The sequence below is a fragment of the Gymnogyps californianus genome, chromosome 20 (assembly GCF_018139145.2).
Source record: "Gymnogyps californianus isolate 813 chromosome 20, ASM1813914v2, whole genome shotgun sequence".
Classification (NCBI taxonomy): Eukaryota; Metazoa; Chordata; class Aves; order Accipitriformes; family Cathartidae; genus Gymnogyps; species Gymnogyps californianus.
The window spans coordinates 8,183,687-8,196,526 of NC_059490.1; the positions used below are offsets into that span (position 1 = coordinate 8,183,687).

General features: G+C 44.7%; 2 protein-coding genes across 3 annotated transcripts in view; one reads left to right on the top strand and one right to left on the bottom strand.

Annotated features, from left to right (window-relative positions):
- Window positions 1–8,348, bottom strand: part of NCOR1 (nuclear receptor corepressor 1) — a 74,109-nt gene extending 65,761 nt beyond the window's left edge. Inside the window, exons 1-2 of one of the 2 annotated variants that reach the window (XM_050909164.1) lie at window positions 7,709–7,784; window positions 7,531–7,619 (exon numbers count right to left, since the gene is read on the bottom strand). The gene's annotated coding sequence lies outside the window, so the exon portion shown is untranslated. Of the gene's footprint in view, window positions 1–7,530; window positions 7,620–7,708; window positions 7,785–8,289 lie in introns of those variants that run through there. The other variant, XM_050909165.1, reaches the window with a different exon arrangement.
- Window positions 8,349–10,542: 2,194 nt separating this feature from the next.
- The window catches only part of PIGL (phosphatidylinositol glycan anchor biosynthesis class L), a 61,588-nt gene continuing 59,290 nt past the window's right edge, over window positions 10,543–12,840 (top strand). Inside the window, exon 1 of the mRNA XM_050909075.1 lies at window positions 10,543–10,819. Within this exon, the coding sequence (XP_050765032.1) occupies window positions 10,543–10,819 (277 nt within the window). The remainder of the gene's footprint in view (window positions 10,820–12,840) is intronic.

The window sequence follows — 12,840 nt, forward strand, 5'->3', positions numbered from 1 at the left end:
CATGGAAAAAACCAAACCAAAACAGGCCACATTTAATGACCAAGCTATTAAACCACAATAACTAGATTTCTTGAATTACAGACCCGTGTCTGTACCTTCAAGACACAATGCTCCAACTCACATACAATAACACAAAATTACAAGTTGAGAGTCACATAAGTAAAACCCTTCAAATACATTGCTAGATTTGCAAAACAAATCTTCCTAGTAGTATTCTTATTTTGTCAGATAATCATAAATCTGTTCAAACACTCAAGCAAAAACATCAAATTTGCATCTTGGGGATATGCCACACACAACAAAATACCAACATGTACATTTCTGACAGATTTCTAAAAATAGCTTAATGGGTCCAATCTCCATATAAAAAGTTATTTATTCAAACTAATAGACACAGTAAAAGGCTAAGTTTTACTTACCATCTAAAACTCCAACGCTCAGAACATTAACGGTACCGTTACAAGCTTGGACTGACTTAGCAGTCTAGAAGTCTTAACTAAAAAAGCACAAGACACTTCAAGAGCAGTTATTAGTCCTTCAGTCACTGCCTTAATGTCCAATTATCAGCATAGTCATATGACAGTTATTCAGAAAAACAATGAAAAAATTTAGTGACAAAGAAAAGAAGTTTGGGTTCAAATTGATCTATGTCAACCCTTCAAGTCTGATTATATAAAGTTCTGCAAAGTATTGTGGAATGGGATGGTGAGAAAATCAGCTACAGGATCATCAGATAGGACAATCTTAAAAGACAGGGTTTTCATTCAAGAACCTACCAGAAGGTTGATGCCTGAGCAGATTTAAGATAATTTTGTGCTTTAAAACAAGAACTGAAGGAAGTGTATTCCAGCTACAATATCCAAGCTTAGAAGTGTGCTTGTAAGTATGAAAATCTGTTGGGCATACCCCCCAAAAGATGAAAGATTCTTTGCATGCTACAAGCAAAAAATGTTAATAGGTCAGCACTGAAATTAAAGACAATTTAAGTAACGGCTATTTAAACACGTTCCAGAATACTGTGCTTCCCGTTTTTGCAGAACACAGACATCATCCTCAAAGCTCAGGACCTCTTCCACACTTTCTTTAATCTTTTTCCACTCAGTTTTATGTTGCAGAATCGTCTGAAGCTCATAGTCAAAGCATATGGGCATATGCTATTAGAGTGAATCGAAACAATGAACGTATTCCTCGAAGTTGAGAACAACTAACCGCTGAATTTTCCATGACAATTCTGCATGTGCAAATGCCTTTTCTTCTTCTGTGACAGACATTTAAAGTATACCATAAATTCCTGAGAACTTTAATCTCATGTAGTTGCACTCCCTCTACTCACAAGGTTATTGACACAAAAATTGCTATTTCTATCCCTGCTAGAAATACAGTTTAAAAAATTAACATCTCTAAGGCTGTGTTTTACTAGTAACACTAAATAACATTCTCTCCATTAATTACTAATGTCATATGACTCAAGCCATAAATACAGCAATGGGAGTATTTGAAAAAAGATTCTAAGAAAAGCCCAAACATCCGAATTTGACCCTTCTCACACCCCGAAATTTCTACTAGTGTACAATATCATCTTATTTCTGAATGTCCAAAGCATTAACTCACAATTATGCTATACAGTGTCTGACATATTCTACATGACGTGGAAGCACGGTATACTTTAATTTAGCCAATTACAGAAGTGACAGAAGTCAAGGAGCATTACAGCCATCAATTCAAGATGTCACATTTACTCTATACTAGCAAGACTTTTCCATCTGCATCAAGATAGCTAAAAAATTAAAATAGGATTTTATACTTCAAATTTTAATAGAAAAAGATTTTCCATTAACAGACTACCAACTCCTTAAAGTACTCAAGTAATAGCTTTTGGAACATTAAATATTAAGTAAGTATTAAAAGAGTACTTCAAAACGATTTTTGTTGCCATTCCAAAAGGTGAATATGGGTTGCATACTTGCATATGCAATTTAAAACCAAACTGTTGCCCAAATCTCAGGATCACATCATCTTAAAATAACAGTTTCTCTCTCTCTCCTGCTAGGTAACTACAAGTACAAATAGAATTTGTGCTCTACCAAAATGGGGTCGATCAAATTCAGCTGACAAGATACTCTTCTCCAGGAAATTCTATTTTAATCTCTCCTGTAATTTATGAGCTTAAAGAAAAGTTGCTAATACATGATATCAAGACCCAGGCTATACACAACTTTGCTATATTATATGGAGGATAATAACAGGAAAAACTAAGACTACATTAACATCTTAGGAAGTTTCTAATCAGCTACCCACCTGCCTCACCAAAAAAAAAAAAGAAAAAGGAAAAAAAAAAAAAGAGGGGTGCTGAGCGCATACATTTCAAATAAGAGTACATATTTTCAGCATCCGCTCACCAGTTAACACACCGGGGTACAGAGAATCCCTGAGGAAGGAAACCTCCTCTTCTGAGTTTTATCAAGGAATAGCACTTACTGATTGTGAAGGAGCCTATCCAGCTCTTCTGCCAAGGAGGGTCACAATAACACCAAAACTATCCAAAAGAGGTAGGAGGAAGTCCTCCATTCAGAAATGGAAATCAAGGATGTAGACATTTCCTTGACTAAAAGTACCACTGAGCAATGATTTAAACCAAAGAAGGGTACAAACCTTACACAGTTTTCTGGTTTTAAAAGTATATCATAGAAAAGTAGATAGCTTATTTCCTAAAGACATTTAAAACATATTTTGGTTTTCCTGGCAACACCAGATTCTTGTTCCTGGTTCTCCCAATACAGCAAATAGCATGCAGTTAATGTACGCCACAAAAAATTTTCATGAGCCAAAGACCAGAAACCACATCTACAGAACTGAATGTCCAAAGCAAACCCTACAAAGTCCAACCACTGCACAGACAAGGTCTCTCATTCACAAGGGGAGATAGCATTTTTCTGAGATAACTGCAGCAGTTCCCAAACCCCAGACATCTACCTTACCCCTTTTGAAGGGCCCCATCCCTGCCACAGGGGTAATTCAACTGGTTATGAAACATCAACTGAAGCATTCAAACTTCACCCACAAAACTATAAGGTAAAACAGAAACCAACTCAAGCATCCTCCAATGTACCAGTTTGTAGCATGCAAGAGGTTCAAGGGATGCTACACAAGAAGCGGTGGTAAGAACGACGACAACCTTCCTCGGCAAGTCATCCTCACACATGAGTCAGTGTCCAACAACTCGCTGAGGTTTACTCAAATTCACCTATTTCCTCCCATTTCACCTATGATTTAGAAATAACCATTATGATCTCAAACTTCATATATATCATACACTATGCATAAAATATTCTTTCAAAACAACAATTTTTGCTTCTCCCTCTTGGACTGAAAGCATAGGCACTTTAAAAACAGCTACTGCACATGAATTTATTCCTCCACTGTTAATCTGTCTGCAGGTAAAACTGCTTTTGACGTCATCTAACGTGCAAGAAGTTATGTGGTCACGGTTTTAAGTTTCCAGCCTCTTCTTGTAGTTCATTCATTATCAAAAGCATACCTGTAGTGGCAGCTTTTTAAAGCAGCTTTGGTTTAGAAAAAGAAATACAACTTGACTAATCCATACTGACTAAACCCATAGCTCCACAAACTACGATGTATTATAAAAGAAACCACATACTATAAAGAGCAGTTCAGGGCCAACTAAGTATCAGCCTCATCACTCTCCTCACTTGACTGGGTTCAGACAAAATCAAGTCTAGATTTTAGGTAAAAATATAATAAGATTAAAATAAGAAATTTTTTTTACTGTACCTAAGAGCAATGCCTAGGTCTATTCAGATACTCCACAGGAAATGCACCAGGGCCTTCTGGAAACAAAGTTTATTGTTACTACATTTATGACTAAGTTTGAGATGTTCTACTTCACAGGGAATGCAACAATATATAAAAATTTACCTCCAGTTGAGACTCATACAACAGCCTCTAAGTCACAGAAGAAGGCAAAGAATGGAAGAGATCTTGAACTACAAATGGTATAAGTAAGCTTTTACATCTATGAAAAAAAACCCAAACCCCAGAACTTCAAGGTTTTAGATATGCCTAAGTCTGATCTTTGAGACCATACTGAAACATCAGCACCTACACAAATAACGGCTATAATGGAACAGGTAAGAGACCACATTTATTAAGAAAGGTTTTGGGAATAACATTCCAAGAAAGCTAAACCATGAAATTACACTGATTATATGGGAGAATTCCCATCTTCCAGACATCCCTTCTCTGTCAATACAGCATTTCAGATAGCATAAACACAGAAACAAGAGTTGAAGAATATGAACCTGAGACAAAACTCTACAGTGGATAACCAAGTATATACAATTTTTTTTTATTTAAACTAATTCCTCCTTTTTTTTTTCCCAAATCTATTATTAATTAGGTGACGAGTACAGCTGAACTTTAATAATATACCTATCTAGTTTGCTGAACAGCACTTGAACTTGTAATGAACTTACATGGGCTTAACTTTCTAACACTGACAAACAGGCCAGGAATCAGTAGGTTCCCTAGTTGATTTATATTCACGTTTGTTAGACATCTTCCTTGAAATGTGAATGTATTTTAATCCATTTAGGAGAGCTTCCACTTCTCAAAGCAGCCCCAGGTTCTGCCCAGGAACCCCACCAGTAATGGCCCAGCAGACGTTTCATGTGGAGCATGTGGCCTGTGCCCTGCAGCCAGGGAATGCTACTGCGGCTGTTTTCAACTCTTGACGGGACAAGCGTGCCTCTGACTTCATGAAGACTACAAAGAGAATTAGCCAAATGCACTTTCCCTGCAGCACACCATAAGGCACAAGTGAATGTATGGCACAAAAGGAGGTATTAAGAGAAACATCGTATTAGTTTAAGCATATTTTATACTTTACCTCATCCTTTCTCATTTGTAGGTTTTCCTTCCCTCGCCATCTTTGTGAATGTATTTTCATTTTCAGTTTTACCCAAGACTCGTCACTTGACATGCACAGAATTTTTAAGTCCTGGTCAACAGTTTGTCCAGGTAATCTGTCTGCATAAAAATTTCATTTCTGAATTTTTTACTGCTAAGAGTTATGAACAACAGATTTTTCAGAGATGGCTGATGCATCTTTGTACCAATACAGTATCTTAATTTTGCAATACCCTTTGTAATCATAAGCAGGTGAAGTCACTGACTTCAAAACCACATAGACCAACATCCTCCTTAAGCCTGAAGAAAAAAACTGCATATCAAATCAGTCTGGGAGTGGCAACATTACATGAGTGGTTTAGATGTGAAGCTATTCAAGGACATAGATGTCTCTCCTAGGATACTGGGAGGAAACATAGCTCCAAGGTAAGATTGAGCTTTCTGTATGCACACCAACTCACTAAACTTAAGCCCCAGTAGGCCCGGACTGTGGTAGTCATTTAACAGATGGTGGATAAACACTGAACTAGCACGGAAGAGGAAGGGAACATCACAAAACATCATTACTAGATGGAGAATCACTGAAGGAGAGAGAAACTAAAATGGAAGACATATTCAGCACGTTCCTGGCTATTCGCATAATTTAGAAATAGCACAAAGTAAATATTTATAGACAGCAGTCCTGCATAGGTCAGAATTTTTATCTGGAACATTTACAGTAGAGAGACAAGGTAACACATTCAGTTAACAGCTTGTCACCTGAAACACTGATTCAGATTTGACTACAGAACATAAATGACTTGAAGAGTTCAAGACTGGCATCCAGGAAATGTTTGTTTGCATTATGAAACCACTGTCTGGTTACTAGTCTGTTCTCAAGATTGTACTGTGTGGCAGTGCACCTGCATGAGGCATAGATCCCTTCCAGCTTAAACAACTGTTAAAATCTTAAATTTAAGTAGCTACACACACTAGAACTCCAGATAGTATTTTTGATCATGCAAGAAAACTTCCATTAAAACCATTTTGTAGGCAAGCATAAAAGAGGAGGAATAAAACATTTCACCAAAACTTTGGCTGAGAGCTTTGAAAGGGTAAGTTAAATGCCAATATAGAACATAATACAGAAAAAAAGGAAAATATTTTTCTCTAATACAGAAGATTTTTTCAGTTACTTTTATGCATTTAACAGTAGTTCAAGAAGAGTCAGCTTCCCTTCCCCGTGAGCATCTCCCACTCATGCTGTAACTGAGAAATTAAATAACTTAGAAGATGCAGTTAGAGAACCACAAGAACTGCGGAATGGGACTAGAGGGGGGAAACTGAAAGGAAGCTTTAGAGTCTGTCCCTGCTTTTACCACAGGTTTTGAGAGAGTTTTCTAGATCCCTTTAGATCACAATGAAAACCATGTCTGCCCAGAAAGAGCAACTAAAATGAGTGGTTGTAGGAGATAAGTGTATTTAAAATAAATCAGCAGCAGCAGAATGTAGAAAAGTGAATATACTCCAATTTTGTGCACATAATTCCAATCTGGAAAGTTATTTTTAATTGACTCGTACAATAACTAACAAGCTAGAGAGAAGTAACACTTGTGGAAGCAAACACTTGTAATATCCTCTCCACACGTTAAAAAATGCACATTATAACTCTTAGAAAGAACATTCCAAAATGCTGCTCTTTCCCATGTTGCAGTAACAAGTTTAGGTATTTTAGTGACCAATATCAAACAGTATATTTCAAATAGGCAAATTATACTGCACATAAAGCACACAGAACTTTTTTCCTTAGCAGCCTATACTATATCACAAAGAAAAGCGATGTCAAGAAAAAATTAACTATGCTTTCGCAAAAAGGGTCACTGTAGTTGGCTTGTTTCCTCTGAACTTTTGAATCCTTGGGATAAGCACGAAGGTCTTTCATCCCCCAACACAAGACACTAGATTTCAGCTAACTAGAAATCCACTTCAAATATTGCATACTTCCTTTCCAAATGTCAAGGTTGTTTAGTTAATCAGGAATAACAACATTCTGCAGAATAAAATTCCAGTGCAAAATTGCAACAGATCTGCACGGTCCTCATGTGCAGTGACACAACGCTATATGTCCACTTATTCAGGCACTTACGCTGTGCCCATGACCATCCTACTTACCACAATAGTAATGTTTTTTACAACAGCACCGTTTTTTTCCCCTCAAATTATACTGCCTAGGATAAAAATCCCTACCTGAGCTCCAGCAGTCCATAACTATAGTACTATACCTAAAAATACTGCATAATACAAGAATGCTGCCACAAAACCGAGTCTTCAGAACTCGATATCCCCTTCTCACTGTAATAAGTTGTCCTTTTTTTTTTTTATTCTTAGGTTACACCAATATTTACAGTCATGAAAAGGCAATACACTTGTTAAGACCATATCTGTGAAACAAGAAGAAACAGGTTTTGGACAACAATAGATTGTTCAGACTACCTACTTACTTACTTGAGCCTGCCTAACACTAACAGTACATACGTCCATTTAGAACCTTGTCTAACTGTAACCGACTCAATACCCACAGTTTTTTTAAGTACAGAAAAATCAGTAAGTACAAAAGTTCTTTACCATCAAGTCAGAATAATTCTAGAAAAAGCCACTTCCATTGTGCCCTCCAGCAGCCCAGAGATGACAGAAGCTGGGGATGTTTACAGGTCCTATATGAATAATTCAGCGTCAGCATCAGCAACAACTCCCCACCACTGACAACCTCAACGTGGGGCTGGAGCAGGCGGCCGCGACGCACCTCCAACACGCGAGCTCTGAAGGCAGGACATCTTCAGGAACTAACGCGCTCCTGGCCGAGCGTCCAAGTGGCCGATTTTGAAGAACTGGCCCCCTTTTTTTTTTTCTTTTTTCTTTTTTTTTTTTTAACTTGCACTTCTCCTACCTACAGGACAGGGATTAACACCCAACACACCGATGCTCTGGGATTTCTCCAAAAACTTCCCTGCAAGGGCCATCTCTCACGGCCACCCCCCGCCCCACCGTCCCCTCCGGACCTTCCTGCACACAAACAGCGTCAATGGAGAAAAAAAAACCCGCGGGCACCGGGCACCCCCCGCCCCAGCCCACACCTGATCCGCCCACCTCCCCCACCCCCGGCGGCTCCCCCAAAGACCCTCCCCGGCTTCAGCGCCCTCCCCGCGGGGACGAGAGCGGCTCTCTCCCCGGTGAGGAGGGAGGAGGAAGGGATGGCCGGGGCCCCCGCCTCTTCCCCCTCCTCCTCCTCCTCCTCCTCCTCCTCACAGCGGAGGTGCTAGGCCCCGCTGCCCCACCGGGCCGCGCCGCCCCCCCACGCCGCCCCGCCGGGCCCCCTGCCCTTACCGACGGCGCGGCGCTGGGGCAGCCCGGGCGGCAGGCTCTGGCGGGGCTGGACGGTCGCGACGTCTCACCTCAACCTCAGCGCCACCGCCACCGCCATCTTGCCTCCCCTCCCCCGGCTCGGTGGGCTCCGCCCCCTCGCGGCAGGTCCTGGCAGCTACTGAACAAACGGCGGCGCCGCCGTCCGGTGGTTTCTACCGGCCGCGAGGACTCGCCCCTTCCTCCCGCCATGCCGGTGTGCGGCGCTGCCCGGGCAGCGCCAGCCCGCGAGAAGCCGCCGGCGGGCTCGGCGGTGAGAGGGAGGGCTGCTATGCTCCTTCCAGGACCCGCTGGCCGGTGCGGCGGGGAAGGATTCCCTCCCCCTCCCCGCTGAGGGGGCTCGGGGGGGGGGGGGGGGATGGGGGGGCGGCCGCCATGAGGCGAGCGCGGGGCGCGGCGGCGCTGAGGAGAGCGGGTCCCGTCAGCACCGGCTGCCGGTGGGCGCTGCTGAGGGACCCGGCCCGGCGGCTCTCCCGGTGATGCTACTGACCGGAGGGGGTGGGAGCGCGGGAGAGCCGCACCGCCTCGGTCTCCCCCGCCGCATTACGGGCGAATTGATATAAACTTATAATAACTGATAACGGGCCCCGAGCGGGGCGAGAGGGGCGCAGGGGGCAGCCGCGGAGCCGGCAGGCCGCGGCCGTGCCGATGAATGGGGCCTCTGGAGCCGCGGGCTGCTCAGAGCGGGGAGGCGGGAACCCGTCCCGGGCCCAGAGCATCGCCCGGAGGGCGCCCAGCCCCCGCCGTGCCCTTCCCGCCCCCCGGGCTGCGGCACCTCCGGCGGGGCCCCGTCAGACTCCCGCGCTGTCACTGACGTCGTGCCTCCGCCTCTAGCGACGAATGACTTCTGAAAAATGTGAGGGGTTTAAAATCTCAAATGTCTTTTTATTCCTCCCCCCCGAGTGAAGGGTATGTAAATTGTTCCCTGCTTTTTCAGTAAGGTATTTCAGATCCGCATGGCGTTTTACCTGCAAGTATGTAATTCCAGATGTGCTAAGATCACAAATGAATCTCTTATCAGGTTTACTATGGGAAAAAAAAGAGATGTCATTAGGCAAGACTAAATTATCTCATTGCTGTTACAATTTCCATTAAATATGAGAAGTCATATCCCACATTTGCGAGATGCGTGCCCACACAATTATTTATTCAGACTAATAAAGCAGGAGCTCATACTGTGGCAAACAGGATTACTTATAAAACATGTATTGTACTAAGTATATTAGAGTAGCTGAGTTCTACTCTGTTGAAGTGCTACATTAAGTGACATGACACATCTCCAGGCTGAAGTGTTTGCAGTTTTTAATCCCAACACATGCCGATGACTGCCTCTATTCACTTGGAAGTTAAAGGTGTCCAAATAAAAGTCTGTGAAGACAAGTCAGGCATACATCTTGTGAGGTCTTGGCTGCTCTTCAGATACTGAATTCCTCTGAATTGTTTTCACCATTTTATTCTTTAAACCTACCCAACTAACATATTCCACCATTGCTGACTTAACACACTTGTCTTCCATATTGCCTGTTTATCTTGAAAAGCAAAGTTTCCAAGCCGTCGCGTATCCGATTGCCTTTTTCATGTTTATTTTACTACCTCCTGTCTCCTTTTGCTCTGCAACCTTCTCCAATGGTTGACTTCACTTCTAAGACGTATCCAAACGTTTCTTTTTCCCTTGCAGCCACACTTGGGATGGCCAGCAGATCTGCAGATAGCAGAACACGTCTGAAGACAAGCTCCTGTTGCCCTGCTTTTGAGGTCTCCCTTAACCCGCGTCTCTTCCACAGTAGTACAGCGCAGGGATACAAGGTACTACACGCTGAAAAGCTCAACTTTTGTAACTATTAGTTATTATTTCTTAACGTACCAGCAGGGTCAGCTGGTGCGCTGCAGGGCCCAGGCAACGACGGCTCTCCCCACCGACCTCCCCACGGGAACGGCCCCTCTTCAAACCCCGCCCGCGGGGCCCCGCTCCGCGGCTGGGACCCTGCCAGGCCTGGCGAGGGCAGCACGGCGGGAGGCCTCCCGGTGTGCCCCTCCTCCTGGGCAGCCCTGGAGAAGCAGAGCCGGGGCACGTCTCCGCGACAGCGGCCGAGCGGCCCCGCCCCGAGGCGGGGAAGAGAGGGGTGGGGAGGGGGGGCCCTTTCGCGTCCCGGAACCTTCCTGCCGCCCCTCCCGTTTCCTGCCGGAGCAGCGCGGAGGGGCGCGGCGCCGGTCGCTATGGCAGCGGGGCCGTGGGGCTGGGGGCCGGCGGCGCTGGCGCTGCTCCTTGCGCTGCTGCTCGCGCTGCTGCTCGGTGGCGCGCGCCGCCTGCGGCGCCGTTACGCGGCCGACGGGGCTCGCGCCTCCCTGAGGGGAAGAGCGGCGGCGCGGGCGGATGGCGTCCGCGCGTTGCTGGTGACGGCGCACCCTGATGACGAAGCGATGTTCTTCGCCCCCACGGTGCTCGGCTTGGGCAGGGCCGGAGCCCGCGCCGCGGTGCTGTGCTGCTCCGCAGGTAGAGAGGGGGGGACGCACCGGGAACGGCGGGGTACCCACCCCCGAGGTGCTGCCGCGGCCGCCCCTAGAGGCCGGGCTTCCCGCCCGTGACGTCATGGGAAGGCCGCCATGATGTCTTCCCATGTGTGGCCTCGCGCTGTGACGTAAGCCCCGGGCTGTGACGACGTGTCAGTGCCGCGGAGCAGTAAGCGGTGGCCGTACCGTGCATGGGGTGACCCAACTCAGCTGTGATGCCACATGTGATGTCACCGTGATGCCACACATGATGCCATTGCTGTGCTGAACCTCACAGCCCTCTAGGCCTGTGCTGCCGTGACAGCGTGGCACCGCTGTGAAATAGTGGTGCAGTGGAGGAGGTGCCGTGCCATCCATCTGCGGTTTGATGTCATGGTTCTGGGTCATGGCGCACTGTCGTAACATCCCGCGCTCCCCGGAGAGCTGCCGCGCGTGGGCGGCTTTGCTCAAAATGTTACTTTCTGCACAGTTTCGGCAGCTGCAGTCAGTAGCAAAATCTCCCTCTGTATCTGAACCTTGCGCAGAGGTTTCACAATCCAGTCTCCTGTTGCAGCACTGAGGTACTTTCAAACTGTGCGGAAGCATCAGTAAGTTGTGAAAAGGTGCTGTTTAGCACAGCCTTTTGGCATCTCCTTGTAATTCTGTCGTCTTGTAGAGGACTTCCTTGGATGATCCAGTTTTAATGTCATAATGATACATTCACTGTAACACATCTAAAAGTAACAGTTGCGTAACAATCCAATCATGGAAAATAGGCCTGAAGGGAACCCGAGGTCGTGTTGTCCATCAGTTGACCTGAAGGCAGCATTGATGTGTCTTCATTTGCTGTGGACAAATGTCTAGTTTCTTCTTCAGAACCTCCAGGGAGGTTCCTCAGCCTGTGCGGTCTGTGTCAGTGCTGCATTAGCTTTTCTTCAAATCACTTTTTCCTGAATCATTGGTGTAATTTAAGGTTGATTGTTTTTTTTTCCTATCTGCCATGAACATGGAAATCAGAGTATCCTTTTGTAGCAACCTCTTACATATTTTAAGACTGTTATCTGCCTCTTCTCTCTTATCTTCTCCAGACTAAACAACCCTATTTCTTGCAATCTTTCCTCATAGATCATGTTTTCTAAACCTCTGATCATTCTCATCGCTCTCCCTTGGACTCTTCCAGTTGGTTCACATCTTTTTTGAAGTGCAGTGATCAAAAACTGGAAGCAGGGCTCCTGCTGAGGCCTTTCTGGGACTTAACAGAATGGAAAGATTCTCACAGGCTCGACTGTTTGCCCAGGACAAGAATTTTTCACAGCACGTGACACTCTTGTCTTGTGTTCTTCTCATGATCTAAAAGCTCCAGATTTTTTTTCCTGCAGAACTGATACCTAATCAGTTATTACATTGTTCAGTTTTTTGTGCATAAGGAACAATCTCATTTTAATTGATCTTTCAGACCATACTGCTATACCAGAATTCATGAGCCTGTGGTGAAAACTGAAGAGATTTTTTTTGTGTTTGTTGAGAGAAGTATCTTAGGCTACAAACATTTACATCTTACACTGGTAGCTACTTACATTTGGGAAAAGGGCCCTCTGTGTTCTTGAAAGCTCCAGCTAGTTCACTGCCAGCTTTTCTGTTCGTTGTTTTCAAAGCTTTCTGTCATAACAGACCATCTAGGTGAGAAGACAGGGATTAAGCTATTGTTGAAGTCCAGTGGTGTAATGGCTTTACTGATCACTCTGTACCTCCCATTCAAGATTTAGTGCAGAGCTTTCAGTTGTCTTTGCTGAGGGACAAAGGTCTGTGGATCCCGTTTGGCTTTTTCACAGCTATGGAGAGATTACTGAAGTGCAACTCTGCCATTTCAGTTTTGGGGACTAATACACTCCTGCTATTAGAGAACTTTCCAAAGAAGTGTTGTGTTTCTGTTTATTTTGTTAAATTTTCTTTTTTCTTTACTCCTGATTCAGTGACACGAAACATTAAGTGTGTTTGACGCTGCTTTCTATGTACTCTCTTGCA